This window comes from Sminthopsis crassicaudata, chromosome 2, assembly GCF_048593235.1.
Source record: "Sminthopsis crassicaudata isolate SCR6 chromosome 2, ASM4859323v1, whole genome shotgun sequence".
Taxonomy (NCBI): Eukaryota; Metazoa; Chordata; class Mammalia; order Dasyuromorphia; family Dasyuridae; genus Sminthopsis; species Sminthopsis crassicaudata.
In genome coordinates, this window is record NC_133618.1 from 228,709,079 (window position 1) to 228,724,593 (window position 15,515).

Below are 15,515 nucleotides of genomic sequence, written 5' to 3' on the forward strand. Positions count from 1 at the left end.
CTGCAGGACTCTAAAAATCTAAACTGATTTCACCAGAAGGCTTTGGTTATGTAGACATTGTGAGGACCCTAGAAATGTAAAAAACTTCCCTTTTTTTGATTCAGGAATCAAAGGGAGTCAACTGAATTATCTTAATCTCAGAACCTGAATAAACACATCTACAATAACTGCATGTTTTAATGGTAAGAAAGAGATTGAGGAGTACTGTGACATAGAGTGGTTTGTATGAGTTAGTTTCTGAATCAAACAAAAAAGAAATAGGTTCAAATTCCACCTCTAACATGCAGTGTATGTGAATCAGAGCAAGTAAACTCTCCTGGTCCCAGGAAACTCTCTAAGTTTATACTTGCAGATCTCTTTGGTTAGGGGGAGTTTTCCCCAGACTAAAGAAATCACAGGTCCTCAATAAAAACAAGAACAAGAAAAATATCCAACAACCCCAGAAAAGCCTGGGGTAATGAAGTGGCCCAATGGATAGAGCACTGGGCTTTGAGTCAGGAAGTCTCATCTTCATGAGTCTAAATCCAGCCTTGGACACTCACTTACAATAAATTTGTAACTAGTTGTGTGACCCTGGACTAATGACTTAACCCTGTTTACCTCAGTTTCTTCATCTAAAACGATCTGGAGAAGAAAACAGCACACCATTGCACTATTTTTGCTAACAAAACCCAAAGTGGAATCACAAAATGTTAAACACAACTGAAAAATGCCTAAACAACTACAACATGACAATATCCCGTACTACTTTCATTTTCCATTTTTATCATGAGCCAACTATCTAAAATGGAAAAAGTCCACCCCATGACCATATGATCTTTCTTCACCCCAAATACTAAGTGCCTTCTTTTTCCTTAATATAAAAATCAAAAAGATCACAAACCTATAAGTTATTAAATTAATTTATTAATTTAGATCTGTGAGGAACCTTAGAAGCCATTTAATTCAGCATTTTACAGAAGTAGAAACTGAGGCTTAGATAGGAAAAATTATTTCCCTTCAGATCATATAGATAGTGATAGAAGCAGGATTTAACTTCGGTTCTCATACTATAAACCAAATGCTCTTTCCAGCATAGCAAAGTGATGGAAATTTAACCAAAAAGAGTCACAATTTTACAGCAATTCTTTTACTCAGTAGAGGGCTGGCTCTCTCACATTGTCACACAATCTCTCAGTCTTGTTGAAAAGCAGATTGTACCATAGGATAAAATTTTAAACTTTAAAAGCAAATTGTACCTTTCTCAAGCCCTTTTGCTAAGAAATAGTTCATATCCAGTTCTGTTCTTTCAGCCCCCTGGCATTTCCTCTAGAAAGCGAAGGACTGAAAGGGACTCTTAAAAAGTATGTTCTATGGATAATGGGCAGTAGGGAATAAACAATATTACTGGGGGAAGTTTTTCCTTCTTTTTGACAAAACTCATTCCTGAGGAGAGCTTATCATAATTCAAAACAGACTGGCCCATGGATAACAATGTGCTTATGGAATTAAAAAAAATATATATATATATTCTTTGAAAATCTCTTTCAGGATAAGAACCACCTGAATAACATAAATGCTGAGCATCCAAGCATCACAGAGATCTCTGGAAAAGGTTTTTAGATTTATGACTTCTTTAGTTCTCTCTGACTTAAGTGTACTATTACTTAGAGATATGTGACTAAATGACAGAAGGACTGGCTTCTGCTTTCTAGTCCTTCAGTCAAATTTTAAACTCTGGTACTTACAGAGATTGGATTCTTACTGATGTTACATCTATGACAAAGGAATTGATGGGGAATTCACTAAAGATTACCTATATAGGAATTTGGAGAAAGCCAAAGTTCAGGAGGAGACTAACAAATTTAAACAGGATGGTGGGCGAAAGCAGGCCAAGAGTATCTTAAAAGCTAAGCTAAATTCTATATCCATTGCTCCTTTTCATTCTCTTAATTGAAGAGAACTCGGGAACCAAAGTTGTTCAATCAGGAAGAGATAGATACTGCCCATTCTAACGAAGTCTTATTAGCAGTTCTTTTGCTCCTTCAGTTATGGGCAATACTAAGAAAAGGATCTTTCCCCAAATATTGAGGTGCCAGAACAACAGAAGCCAGAAGAGTCCCGGGCTGAGAAGGAGCCACAGAACAGAACATAAAGAAAAGAATCCACTTACATGCAAAACTTAACATGACTACTGTTTAGCTCTTGGTTAGTGACACCAAGAAGCCTACACAAACTATGCCAAAGAGCAGAAGCTCAAGATGAAGCAAAGAAGATGGAAAATGCTTTTGCAAAAACACAAAAGATGGGAAAACAAAAATGAGATCACATGTGATAGATGAAAGGATGGGAAAAACAAGTTTTGAAACAATTTGCAAACAAAAAAATGTAATGAACAACTGGGAAGATCTGCCAACTTTCCCCAAACTGTGCATGCCCAGAAAAGTTGAACATTTGATTTGAATAAAGTCCTCAGCTCCAGAAGGGTGAGAAACTTGTTCTTTGCATACCTCCTACAGTTAGCATTCGGAGTCGCTCCTGGAAAACTGCGAGATCTGGGAGGTGAGGGGAGAAGGGAGGAGGTGAGTGCAGAGGGAAAAAGACAGTAAGAGTTAGTTAAAAATACTACACCATGAAAAGCAGTAAGGGAAAGCACAGTTAAATAACTTTAAACATAGTCACATCAAAGGAAAAAGGGTTAGTGATTTGCACAGTGAAATGGAAGATGACTACTCTGGGAAACAGAGATGGAAAATCCGTTGTAGAACAGCTGGAAATTCAATCAATAAAAATGAGAAGGTTGCGGGGAGAGCCAGTTTTCACTGGAAAGTATTTTCATGAAAGCAATCAGGCAGCCTGGTTTGAGAAATCTTATCTACCTACAATTTCAAGTATGTTAAGGCAATTTTCTTAAGTAGTTGAAAACAACCATCTAGGTTGCTTTTTATAAACATTGAAAAAATTAAAATACAAAAATTTGGGGATTTTAGTGTACCCTTTCTCCCCCAAGGTCAGTTTAATAGATAAAGTAAATCATTCTTTAAGTCCCAAGATGCTGAAAGGCTTTTGCAACCAGTATTAAGGTGGAGGAAAGAGAGGATTCTTGACTTCCAAAGGCAGAATACATGCTCATTGTTATTCCTAAAATGGTGCCATAACCAACATAGATGTTTACTGGTGAAGATTCTTCAAAAAAGAATTTTAAAAAATGTTGTAGCAACAGATGGGCAGTTTCCTCCCCAATGGGCTTTTGGCCAAACATTCTATACCACCTGTATTTTCCTTAATAACTTTTATCTGTCAAGAAAGAAAATCAGGATGCTATCTTTAGCTGTACAACGTATTTCATATCTCAGTTCAAGCTGCTTGGAAGTCAAAAAGTGCGGTGAGACATGTTGATGAGAGGTGAGGGAAAGAGAAAGAGAAAGAGAGAAAGAGAGAGTGAACGAGCACAAATGTGTGCATATATTCTGAATTGTATTGGAGCAAGAACCTGGGGATAGTTAGGAATTACTCTTCAGAGGTAAGCTCCATTTCCAAAAAATGCTGAAAACTGAATATTTTTTAAATTAAAATTGACTGCTAGAGATCAATGAAATGCTGTCTTAGATGTCAAAATTGAGGCTTACAATTTTAGGGAAAGACTCTAATAATAGAATATGACCAGATTCTCCACTACAATTTAGACTAATTTTAAGGGCAAGTAAAGGACAACAGAGATATGCAACTTTGGCCCTAAATGAAGTCATGAGAATAACCAGTTGCGAGACTCTAAAGAAGCAAATACTACTTACACTTGGGCTCTCCAAAGCACAATATGATTTGGAAAGACCTGATCTTGCCTCTATTCCATAGAATCTGAAATCCAAAGGCTTCTTAAATAATCAGTGTCTTACTTAGCTTTTCTTCTATCTTTTCTAAGGATGAAAAACCATGATTTCTCTTTCTATACAATACAAAGCATCAGATCTCATGACAATGCCATTATATTCATTACAAAATTTCCCTGAACTCATGTTATATTATTACCATTGCAAAGGCCTATAGCAAAAAAAAAAAAAAAATGAGCCTAGGGTACATTGGAAGGTATAATTGTAAGCCTCATTTATAGAAAATACTTCTTTTCTTGAATGTAGTAATTTCTTCTTTTTAAAACAAATGCCAAAAGCATACATCTTTTTAAAATGGGTAGTTGTGTGAAGTCCTCAATGACTCAGGGCAAATTCCACTCAAGTTTATTTTGGTTTGGTTTGGCTTTGGCTAGAAAAAGCAGCAGAAGTCTCCATCAATCAAGCTGGTTCCTGCTCAGATGTTTTGTGAGGAAGTCAAGAAATCATGACAAAAGCTTTCAAAGATGCAAGAATGATGGAAAGGTTGACAGCTTATTGGAAGTAAAGTCTGTGGTAAAGCTACAAAGAATGAAAAAAATGATTTGATTTTTGACTGTGTCCAGAGGAGCAAATTCATGGGAGACAGAGCAATGTTGTACATGTCTAAGGAGTGGCCAAATGAGATCATTATTCCTTGTCCTTGCACAGCGACAAGACAAAAAAGGATGTAAATCCAGGTGATTTTGCAAATGCCTAATCTAGATCCTAATCTGAAGAAAAATGAGCTTGTCGTCCCCTCCTTTCCTCCAGTTCATACTATAAATATTCTGTTCTAGCACCATCAATTAGTAACCAGCTAAGATTTACTTTCCTCTAGAGTTCTACTATAGGGTTTTATTTCTCTACAATTTATTTCCCAGTATTAGGTTAGCTAAGCTCTGTTAATCATCTAGGGTACCTATAGAAATTAACTAGTTACAAGGTAAGAAGAATTCTAGTAAAGATAGAGAGAGGGTAAAGGAGATTTTCTGGTGCTTTGATGTTGTTAGTGAAGTAAAGAGCTTGATGTGGTAAACAACAGAAGCTATGAGAGCCAACTCACATGAGTTGATATAGCAATTAGCTAGATTCAATACTTAGAACTTTAAAACTTTTAAAGAAAAGATTCTGTCTATTTTTATGGATCAGTGTATCTCAACAAATCACAATTTTGCCCCTACCAAGTATCCTTCTACTAAAAAGGTGAAGTACCATATTGGCTACTTTAAATAACAAAGTTTTATGAGACCTGTGATTTCATTGGTATGAGGAGATCCCTTTAGAAGAATATTCTTTTACTTGTTCAGAGCAGTACATATTCCACAGCATAATTGTGATTTTAAGTTTTAGAGAATTCAAGAATTAAAGGTTAAGGACACACAACCATGCCTATTGTGGGGGAAAGGGCCTTCATTTTTCAGATGAGGAAAGTGGGACCCATCACCTCTCTGGGTCCCAGCTTCTTCATCTTTAAAATGAAGGCCTTTTTCATCTCTAATTCCAACACATACCCCATTACTATGTCACAATCTTTTAGACCTTGGTCAGTACTTGCCTATATTTAGCAGACATGGTGAACTTTCAGGGAAGACACCTAACTGACAGAGAAAGGATGAGAAGTCAATATCCTGACTCCTAGATCCACTCTTTACAATGTATCATGTTGCCTTATCTAGTGACAAAGTGACAAACAAGCTGACCAGTGAACATAAGCCCTGAGGAAAAACAATTATTTTCTGCTAAGTTAACACTGTTTCTAGCCAATCTGTAAGAAGATGACAACAGGGGGCAGTATGACACTGACAAAACTTTTAGCCTTCTGCTGAATCTAGAACTCGATGCTTTTTTGGCATTTATTTCTTGTGACAAGGCCTTTATGTATAAATATGTATGTATATATAACACTGTCAGAAAGATCCTGGGCACTTAACTTTAAAATCACTTGTGGCTGGTTGGATCAACTTCCTTATCTTTTCTATCTCAAGGATGAATAAAACTTTTCTTAGCAACACAAAACAAACTATAAGACTAGGGTATGAAGTTTTCAAAATTTGGTTAGGAAAAGATTTGTTTGATGCTTATGATAAAATTTAGATTTCCACAGTTATGCCATTTTGTTAACTCAATCTCTGAAGAGGGAAGGATGACCACAGGAAAGCTAAAGGGAGAACAAAGAGACAAAGAGGTTGAGGAGTAGGAAGAGGAGAGGAGGTACCTAAGGTGCTATTCTGAGAGAGAGAGAAACAGAGGGAGGGAGGGAGGGAGAGAGAGAGGGAGAGAAAGGAAAAAGCAATAATATCACAAACTCCCCTAAATGCTGTCTACTTCATTCCACACATCAAGAAGCAAGAATATAAGGTCCTATTACCCTTGAATAGCAACTTAAAGTCACTCCTGGAGGAGCTCCTAAGAGAATCCAGTTTGAAGTACTATACATTTGGCTCACTATAATATCAGAAACAAAAGTCATAATCTATGAGCACTAGCCACCAATACCAAAGGAAATTTCATTTAGCATTGTTCCGCTTACTCTTTCGGGATTTGTAAGTGTACCGATCTGAGGGAAGATAACAAAAGGGAGAAGAACCATCTTTGAGTACAAGTGTGTCTCCTGTTTTTGATATGGATAATGACTGCCATACAAGTAAGACTTTGGATACAAGTGAGCTGGACATTTGGGAGCTTCTGTGAAACCACTTTGGATAGGAGATTAGGGATCTACTAATTTAAAGTTGAGCAAGTCCATTATTAAATTATAATAGTTACATAGTAATTACAACTAGTCAAGTGATAGTAAATTCCTTCCCATAGCTATACTTTCTTTATTTTTAGGTGCAAAATTTTTTTTTAATAAGGCATAGAAATCTTTTGCCTATACTCAATACCTATTAGTACTTTATTCTTGCCAAACTTGGCCAATTTGGGCTTCACTTTGCTACTGGCCAAGGAAAGTTAAGACAAATAGCCTGTATATGGCATACAAATTCAAATAATTTTCAGATCCCTTTCCACATGTGGCTTTACATGATTGTGACACATAAATGTGACTGGAAGAACAATTAAGAAATTTTCAATTCTTCAGAAAGATGGGAGTATTCCAATTCTATCTTCATTACCTTCACATGTCATGAGTCATGGTACCACTGGCAGACAGTGAGAGCATAACAGAGCTACATGTATTTCATCTCTAGTTTTTGTTGGTAGTTAAAATTAATTTTCCCTCTGATCTGAATCACCTTTCTTAAAATGCTTTGTGTGCAGATTGTTACTGGGGATGTCAGTTTCACATCAAGTTTCAATGAGCTAAATCCAGAATTCTACCTTAGAATCTGAAACCCCAAGCACCAGTGACCCATAACAGTGTACAGATATGTGCTTTATACATCTAGTTTGAGTGAAAAGGCTCATGAGGAGCAATGTGTCCTGACAAAGGGCCGCCCAAAGAGTTAAGACTTACTCTTGCTTTTGACACACACTGGTTATGCCAGTCTCAGCAAATTCCAGCCTTAGTGCTGCTATGATAATTATGGCATTTTAACTGATACTAACAAAGCAATTATATAAGGCCAATCTGAGTAATGGGTAGCCTAAATCTAAAAAAGGAGCTCAACTTATCAGAAGATAACAATAATTTTCCCTTAAAAGAGCTAGAAACAGGGATAGGAAGCCCAAGGAAATTCCTTTCAAGCTAAAAATGGTAGTTGGACTTCATACTCTAAAAACTTTTTTCATTGATAAGAACTACAGAATTTATCTGTACTATAACACTCTCCTTTTTTTCATCAAGCTTTCTGCAAGAAAGACTTAAGATTCTAGAAAAATCTACACAAACTTTTCCTGACAACAATCTTCCTATCTCTGATTCACCAACATCTGTAGTAGGGGGAAGAGTGACAAGATATTCACAAATGTCTCTCTCTTTCTCTCTCTTTTTTTTGGCTGAAACAATTGGGGTTAAGTGACTTCGCCCAGGGTCACACATCCAGGAAATGTTAAGTGTCTGAGATCAAATTTGAATTCAGGCCCTCCTGACTTCAGGGCTGAAATAGTTCCACTGCAATACCTAGCTGCCCCTCCATCTCAAAGTTTTCTTCTGCTGGGCATCACAAAATTCATATACTTGTGTTTACTTATTTATAATTACATTTAACCTTTATTTCCTTTAGAAGTTCTTACTTCTGGAAAATCAGTGCTAAAGATGGACTGCTTGTGTTTCAAAAATAATAACCATATATAATTAGATACTGCTTTGAGTCTCATAGTAGGGGTCATGTAACTGTTAATGACACCAAAAAAAAAAAAAAAAAAAAAAAAAAGAGAGAGAGAGAACCCACTATTTCATTTAATTAAAATGAGTTCTCTCAGTCGCCTGTTAAACCATATTATGCTACTAGTTTGAAAAGATATCCAAATTTATAAGTACCCTAAGCAGAAATTTTTCTCTAAGAAATGATGAGGCTGCTCCACAAAACAAGTCTTTCCTTGATTTAAAAAAATAATACAAGATCTTTCAAATTTTCCAAATGGAGAAAGGAGAAGGAAGGTTCAAAATGGCTAGTGAAGGGTAGCTTCTCTTTATAATCTGTAATGATTTTTCAAAACAAACAAAAAAACCCCCACCCAAACAAACCCCCCCCAACCTCCCACAAACTACAGAAAATATAGATCTTCAAAGAAGGTCAATTAGCTTGGCTCTTCTGCTATTTAATTTCACTCATGCAGGTATCAAGACTTTTATCCTCATGGGAAACAAATACTGCCTTAACTCCCCTTGCCCTTTCCCTTTCATCCTCCCAACACATCTCTGGTAGTTTTGGTTTGTACTTTCTTTTTCTTGAGTAGTTATGAATTGAAATCAAAACAAGAACCCTTGAAGCAAGCTGTTTTTCATATCATGACTAAATCAAGGCTGAAGTTTCTTTGACTTTCAGAGGCTGACGTCATCTAATATGCAAAAATGCCATTAGAAGTAGGCAGAAAAAAATTCCAATTTATAAAACCCATAGAAACAAGGTTATGCAGTGATTATTTTTTCTGGTTTATTTAACCTACAATATACTCAAGCAGAGTAGGATAGCATTAATAATGCCATAACATCTAGTCATCATATATAACAATATTTCTATGGGAAAATACATTTAAAGTCTCCATTTAAAATTAAGAGGATTGAATACATCTTCTCTTACTTCCAAGCCTTGCTAAGCAGTTTGGGCAGGAATTACTTCCTGCCTTTGTGATGCTCTATTTCTCTATTTACTCTCCTCTTAGTTTCATGTCTGTCACTAATTGGCTGTGTTCAACATGTCATTCCATTCCAGTCTGCTGACAGCTTGCCCTACAACATCCTCTCTTGATAGCCAACCTTTCCATGGTCTATTGGCTTTTTCACTGCCATTGCCCACAAACATTTCCAAATGAGCCTCATACTTAAAAACACACCCACACCTACCCACATCAGTTGGCCCTATAATTTCATCAGTCATCTGGGCCTGAAGTCAGAAGAAATGAGTTTAAATTAGGTATCACTTAACTAGATGTGCCATTCTGGGCAAGTCACTTAACCTTTCTGCTTCAGCACCTACTTTTCAGGGATTGTGGTGTGGATCAAATGAAATACTATCTTTGCAAAGCACTTAGCAGAGTGCCTTGCAATAGCAGGTGTTATCCGAATGCCCTGTTTTCTTCTGGTTTTCTGGCCTACCTTTATTAATCATCCCCTTTGTCTGAGTTGTCCTCAGGGGGTCTATCTTGAGCCTTCTTTTCTTTCTCTCCTCTCTCCTGTTGAACTCATTCACTCTTGTGGGTTCAATTATCATCTCTATGCAACTGATGATTATCTAGATGACAGCTACATTATCTAAGAAGGCTCAACTTTCCCTAAGCTCCAATTCTATATCATCAACTGTCTGCCAGACAATTCCAAAAGCTATGTTCAATGGGAAGCTCAAATTCAACATGTCCAAAAAAGAATTTCTTTCTTCCAAAGGTAGAATTCTTCTTAACTTCCCTATTTCTTTTGAAGGTACCATCATTCATCCAGCAATCTAGCAGTCATCCCCAACTTTTCCCTCTGTCCACTCATTTTTCATCAGTTGCCAAGTCTATTTCACTCACACCTGTCTCCTTTCCACTCTCACTACCTCAGTCCTTATCACCTCCTAATCTATTGTACCCTAAAATGGCATTCCTACCTTCATTCTCCTCTCTCCAGACCTCAGCTTTGACCATGCTACTCCTCTCCTTTCAGTGACTTCCCCCTTGCCTCTAAGATAAATCAGAGACTCCTGTTGGGCATTATAAATAAATTAAATATAACCTTGTCTTTGCATATTATTCTCCTTTGCATATCTATATTCAGTCAAGGTCTACTTCCCCTTCTGACTTCCATCTCTTTGCTTTTGTACATGTCCACAATACATTCTCCTTACATTCTATAAGGGAGAAAGAATGTATATATTTAAATAAACATGCAATGATAATAAATTCTAGTTTACCCCAAGATTCAGCTTAAGCTGTACCTTTACTGATCTCTAGATATTAAGATTTGCCTCATTTTGTTTTTATTTTATTATTTTATTTATTATTGTTATTACATGTTTATTTAAATATATATTCTTTCTCCCTTATAGAATGTAAGTTTCCTAATGGCAAAGATCAGTTTCATTTTTGTTTTTATGCTTTCCTTCTTACCTAGAACAGCACATAGTAGGTGGCTTTATAAATTCATGAATGAATTGGAGTTTCAGTTCTTTATCTAGAAAATGAGAAGCTTGTAGGTGACCCTCAGCTACTCTTTTAAGTTCTAACATTATAATCCAAAGTAAAATGTACTCATGTTTCAGAAGCAGAAGCAAATTAAATCTGCCTTGAATATTTCATTAAGAGAATTAAGTTCTAGTCTGGATCAGACTAATTGGTTGATCAAGTACCTTAAAACTCTCTGGGCCCTTGGTCCTTTATCTGTAAAATGAAAGGGCTAGTTCTAAAATTCTATGTTTTGTGATTACTCATCCTGTATTCACTTTGTACTATGATGTTCTTCAATTACAGCAATGTCTTCACTGAGGCAACAAAGAAATGACCCACTAATGCATAATTCTCCAGCCAAATGAATGGGTTAAGCATTTACCAACTTCAAAGTTCCTTATTCCAAAGCCTGGGAATGGCTTGAATGTCTCTAATTCACCCAAAAATTTAACCTTGGACCTTTGATCTGAAAAAACAAACACTTAGCCCATGATCTGAGAAAATAGGCTATAAATGTGGTCAAATAGGCCACCTAATAGAGGTGGCAAATATGGTATTAGTTGATGTATTAGTTACATCAAGGATTCTCCAAAGTAGAAATGACTATTCCCTGTTCTATTCAAGATCCACTGACTTTTGAATACTTTCCAAATTTTAAAAAGTATACCCGACAACGGCCTCATGTGCCTGCAAAGTCAACCAAAAGTTTAGAGGGAGCTTAGCAGTTTGATGCTAAGTTATCGGGAGAACAACCATTTCTTAAGATTAGAATGGATTGCAAAATTCCCTACATTATCAGAATCATTACTTTTTGGATCATGAGGTTACTGTCATGGTACAAAAATAGTTACAGAGCTTCTACAAGCCCTTTAATATCAATTACACGCCCAGCTCTACCTCAGATGACAGGAATCAGCTCATGACCCATACCCATAGGCCAACTTGAACAAAGGTGATAGCTACACTTATAGCCTTGTTCTGGGGATGTCTATGAGGACACTAGATAAAATGACATTGAGAAGATTTCCTTTAATTTTTTTTTCTTGCTATGATTAAGGGGTCAAAGGTAAAATGAAAAGGAAAACCTCTATCATGCTGAGAGTCAAGAAAAAGGAACATAATGACAAACAGATTACGCCAGTCCTGGAAACAAAGATCTTGCAAGCTTAGATGCATGAGACATTTCTGGCATTCCACATCTGCAATGCACTTATGTTTGAAAGGGTTCACAAATTCCAACAGACTGAGGTAGAAGTTTTTTCTTCTGTATTCCCTTCCCTCCCCAAAATGCCAATTTCCATGGCAGGACTATGAGTAAGCTAATGCCTTTGTTGTAGCTGTAGCTAAATAGATAATCATCAAACTGTTAACATGCACAATGCTTTCCTTGTGGGGCACTTTTGCCATTTTTGTTAGTGATCATTATGATTGCTTTAGCACAGGTTAGCATGCCACTTGAAACATTTATGGATTAACCCTTGGAAAGCACCTGTGGTTAAGAGAGCTGAGCAGTTATTATCCTGCATTGAACTAGTCAAATGCCAGCTTTCTGATTCAAGTGAAATTAAGAGGAAGGGGTAAGGGATGCAGTGAGGGCTCACTCAAATGCCTCAGCAGCCTTTTAATTCTAGCAGGATTCCATTTGTGTGGTGCACATGCATATCTCCCAAATGGCTTGTTGATTTCAGCCTCTCTATACACTGGGAATGCATTCCAAAGTTTCCTCATTGTGATCACTGACATTTAGGAATTCAAAGACTCAAGCTGCACATTCAACTTGCAATGAAACTGATACCTGCTATAATGTAAGTAAGGGATGTGAAAGGCCTCCAGCCCAATAAGAACTGTGACATGCTTCAGGCTCAAAGAGCATAGGAAGAGAGGGTTCTAGGGCAAAGCCCCAAATCAAGCAAAGTCCCTACTTCTGGTACTCATCTAGCTTTTGCTCTAGGCCAAATAAGGAACTGCATTTTATGGCCTAGAAAAGGGAAAACTGAAGGCAAAGGAATTAGTCTTTGAAATAGTCAGCTGTTACATGTTGAAAATTTCCTCCCCTAGCACAACTAGCTTTTTTTTTTTAACAACAAAAAAATTCATTTTAATATCATTTGAAACTATTACTTATCCCTTTCCCTTAAAATTAATTTATAAGCTCAACTTTAAAGAAAACCAATTAAATTTTCCTTAAAACTAAATAAAAAAGGATCTTCAATGCACAAATTTTGATTATTATTTCTTTAAAATTCAGAAAAAATGTGACCAAAGATCACATATCAAAAGCACCAAAATTGGACTGAGGATGTTCTAATAGTCTCACCTATCAATTTAGAGTGATCAGTACAAAGGAAACTTAAGACTCTTCCCTACTTATCTGGTAAGCATTCTGGCTCCCATCAGCTGTGAAAGGGAGAGAGGAGCTCAAGCAGTGCGGCACTAACTGCTCTAGGAACCCTCACCAAGTTTGTCTGTGGATGAGATAATATCAGCTGGAACGGAGGAGTCCAGATCAGCATCCAAAATTCCCAGGGGATCCAGCTGTGCTACATGGTGCCCTCGAATCTATGAAATGGGCCAACAATGGAAAGGAAAGGACACATACAAAAGGACAAGAGAAAAAAAAAAGAGGGAAGGGGTAAAAAAAGTAAAATTACATTAAAATTAGTTTGCAGAGTAATTCTCACCAACGTTTGAAGAAACAGTTACTGGTGCATCATCAAAATTTACACAACTAATGCCGAGGGGATCAAGTTTTGCAATGTGATGACCCCTGACCTAGAAGCAACAACACAAATCAGTCAATAAACCAAATTTTTAAAAAGGCATGCATTTCATACAAACCTGGAAGGACTAAAGCCCTAATTAGGACCATTAGCACCAGTGATTTCATACAATAAGTATTACCCTTACCCAAGAGGCTCCCAGAACTTGTCAATCAGCAAAAAGCAGGTACCAAGCACATTTATATATTTTTGGAGATAAGGGGACATATATTTCCCATTCATAATTAACTATCACATTCCTAAAGATACTATCCCTAAGTTCCAGACTTGTCTTTCTTATCCAGTTGGCTAAGATCAACCAGAATGCAAATGTGACTCAACTCAGCCATTCAGCAACTTACCTTGGTTTGGAAGAGAAACACCCTACTTTGACTAGCTAAGTAGAATTAAGGGAGGCTCATAAAAAGCCAATGTCTAATTCTTCAATGGGCTGAAGGTTTCTCCAGAGAACACCAAAACCCTTTGATGGGATGAGAAAATCCTTTGGTTTTAAGGTTCCTGTGATAATGTGCTATAATCAAGAGTTTTCCCATGGCTATAATGAGTAGCCAGGGACATTCAGAACCAAATAACAATCAAAGCAGGTACAGAATAACTTCTGATCTGGATTGCAGAATTTCAGTATCTACAAAGCCACTACCAAAACAAAAAACAAATTCAGAACATTCTTTCAAAATTTTAAATTCCTCTAGGTTTTGAACATTTCATATATAATTTCTTACTGGTGATTTGTAAAGGGAGATTGTTAATTCTTTTTTAGGAATTCTGATCAAGTTTAAATTATCCCCAAGGGCACCTGATATCATGGCCAACATGCAGTATGTCAAGGCATACTTACCATCTCTTAACATTTGCACAACAAGCAGTATTTTGGAACATATATTTACTACTGGCTGAGCCATACAGGTTATATACAATGAGGGTATAGCAAAGAACTGTTTACACTTTTTTTTCTTTTCTGAGAAGGGCAACTGAAGATCCCAATCCCTAAAGTGTCATATTCTACCACCAGCTAAAGAATCTTGGACTTACAAGGGACCTCATCCCATACTTGGGCAAGAAGATGCACTAAAACATACTGTACAAATAGTCACCTTATATTGTGTAAAGAGCTGCTGTGAGGCAGAATTCACTACTTCAGAGGCAGCTTGTTAATTGTACTTTTAGAGAGTTCTAACTGATGATAAGTCTTCTTATGCTAAGTCTGAATCTGATTCTTTTTTAACTTCTACTCATTGTTCCTGGAAAAAAAAAAAGTCATTTCCCACATGTCAACAAATTTAGGGTGTAGGAAAACATAGCCAAACTCCTGTATTAATAATAAGACAGATAACAATTAATAAGAAAGATCAGAAAGGGATCCCTTAACCTTTTTTGGTCATAGAGCCCCAGGTAGTTTAGTGAACTTTCTGATCAGACCCATTCTCAGGATTATTTTTAATGAATAAAATAAAGAGCATAGAATTATAAAGGAAACTAATTATAAACCAGATTCAGATTAACAAACTCTGACCTAGAAGAAAGTTGAGGAGAAAGGGTCAACAGTGTTACAGAGTTAGAATTGGGAGGTATTTCAGTAGCCACTGAGTCTAAGTGTAGTGAAGTCAATCACCCAAAATCATACAAGTAAGTAATTCTGTGAGTACAAATTCAATGCTCTTTCCACTTCTTAACAGTCTTTAACTTAAATGTAATGGCTTTAAGCCTTAGCTGTAGAATACTTAAATTAGGCCAAAATGATATTCTAAGCAAAACCTCTTAGGGATGCTGTGGCCTAAAGAAATCCCTAAAATAAAATCTACAGACTTGGATAATATATATGTAGTCAAATGTTATCTCCCTGCACTCTGCCACCCTACTGAGTCCTATCTCTGCTCCTCTTATGTGTTTCTTCTGTTTGTTTAGTTTTTCCTTATTTTCTGTATGTATCCTTCCTTTATCCCATTTTCTTTAATTTATTTTAATTAGTTTAAAAAATCAATGTTAAACTAGAGTTATGGGGATTATATTAGGGGAGGAAATATATCAATCAATGGATTCACTAATACCATCACCACCATCAACAAAAGAAGGAACATTCATAACCACATTTACTATTTTAAAAGCAGAGAAGGGTTTTGACAACCTTCCTTTTCTGCTA

At 36.5% G+C, this 15,515-nt stretch overlaps 1 protein-coding gene across 4 annotated transcripts in view; it reads right to left on the reverse strand.

Moving 5' to 3' along the window:
• Positions 1–15,515, reverse strand: part of OGDH (oxoglutarate dehydrogenase) — a 93,373-nt gene that overhangs the window by 39,158 nt on the left and 38,700 nt on the right. Inside the window, exons 4-5 of one of the 4 annotated variants that reach the window (XM_074288448.1) lie at positions 13,052–13,154; positions 2,490–2,534 (exon numbers count right to left, since the gene is read on the reverse strand). In XM_074288448.1, coding sequence (XP_074144549.1) covers positions 2,490–2,534; positions 13,052–13,154 — 148 coding nt within the window. Of the gene's footprint in view, positions 1–2,489; positions 2,535–13,051; positions 13,155–13,276; positions 13,368–15,515 lie in introns of all 4 variants that reach the window. The other 3 variants (XM_074288445.1, XM_074288446.1, XM_074288447.1) reach the window with 3 other exon arrangements.